This window comes from Fusarium tjaetaba, assembly GCF_013396195.1.
Source record: "Fusarium tjaetaba strain NRRL 66243 chromosome Unknown NRRL66243_c0000090, whole genome shotgun sequence".
Lineage (NCBI taxonomy): Eukaryota > Fungi > Ascomycota > Sordariomycetes > Hypocreales > Nectriaceae > Fusarium > Fusarium tjaetaba.
This window is the reverse complement of record NW_023501286.1, coordinates 1-990: the sequence shown is the minus strand read 5'-3', so window position 1 is coordinate 990 and position 990 is coordinate 1. Positions and strand designations below refer to the sequence as shown.

Genomic DNA, 990 nt, shown 5'->3' with positions numbered 1-990 from the left:
TCCCGTTCCAGATGAGGGGTTGCAACAAAGCCTTTGATGAGTCAATCAGTCCTGCCCACTCAAAACCAACTCCGAAAGTTCACAATCCTCTTGGCCCGTTTGTATATATACTATATAGATGGAACGTTTTCATCCCCATCCAACTCATCTAGACGAGCAAAAACTCCGTTGCTCGCTCTCTTAGATTTTCACCAGTGTCCCCCCCTGTGCGCTCAAATGTGGTCCATTTTCAACGGGCAATTACTCTCCTGTGTTCTTCTGATCAAGAAAGGAGATTTCGTAGCGAGGGACTGGCACTTGCTCCACTCGCCGGGCGACTCGATGGAGGCTGTGGCCCATTTCGAGGGCCTGTTGGGCTTCCGTGGGGAGCAGGATAAGTCGGCCTCTGCGGGTGAAGTTCATGAGAGAAACCATCGTGTCGCGACGGAGGCGGTGGTGCCCCATTCGTCAGGGTTGGTGGTGGTAAGTGCGACGCAGGAGGAGGGGGCGGAGGAGCGTTGTGTCCGTGGGTTTGATACGGATGAGTATAACGAGGTGGTGGCGCTGGTCCATTCAATCGTCGAGGTGATGGAGGGAGTCCGTTGGTATAAGGCTGCGACGCGGGACCACTATGATGGTTTGCTGGCGGTGGTGCAGGTGGTGAAGATCCAAGCGGAGGCCCTGGTCCTACAACTGGAGGTGGTCGCAACGAAGATAGTGTGGATATCGGCGGTGCATTGTGGATTGGGGGTCCCCCATTGATGTGTCGAGGAGGCGAACCTTGCTGGCTCGCAGGTCGTCCCCAGTCGCTATATGATGGTCGTTGAGGTTGAAGGGGCGCGTATGGGGCAGGGGGGGGAGGCCGGGCGCCCAGGGCATGATCTGCGACGAGGGCAGGCGCTTGCATTGGTGGTGGAGGACCTGTCGGAGCATGAACTGGTGGAGGCCAGGCATAAGCAGTAGAAGAATTGGTCTCCCGAGGGGCAGGCACCATCTGTGGCTGACTGCGCA

The 990-nt window shown here is 57.1% G+C and overlaps 1 protein-coding gene across 1 annotated transcript; it reads right to left on the bottom strand.

Moving 5' to 3' along the window:
* Positions 1-262: 262 nt before the first annotated feature.
* On the bottom strand, positions 263-973 carry FTJAE_4686 (uncharacterized protein; the record flags this gene model as incomplete). Its single annotated transcript, XM_037351115.1, has 1 exon — positions 263-973. The coding sequence occupies one exon, from the start codon at positions 971-973 to the stop codon at positions 263-265; it is 711 nt and encodes a 236-aa protein (XP_037208159.1).
* Positions 974-990: the final 17 nt, after the last annotated feature.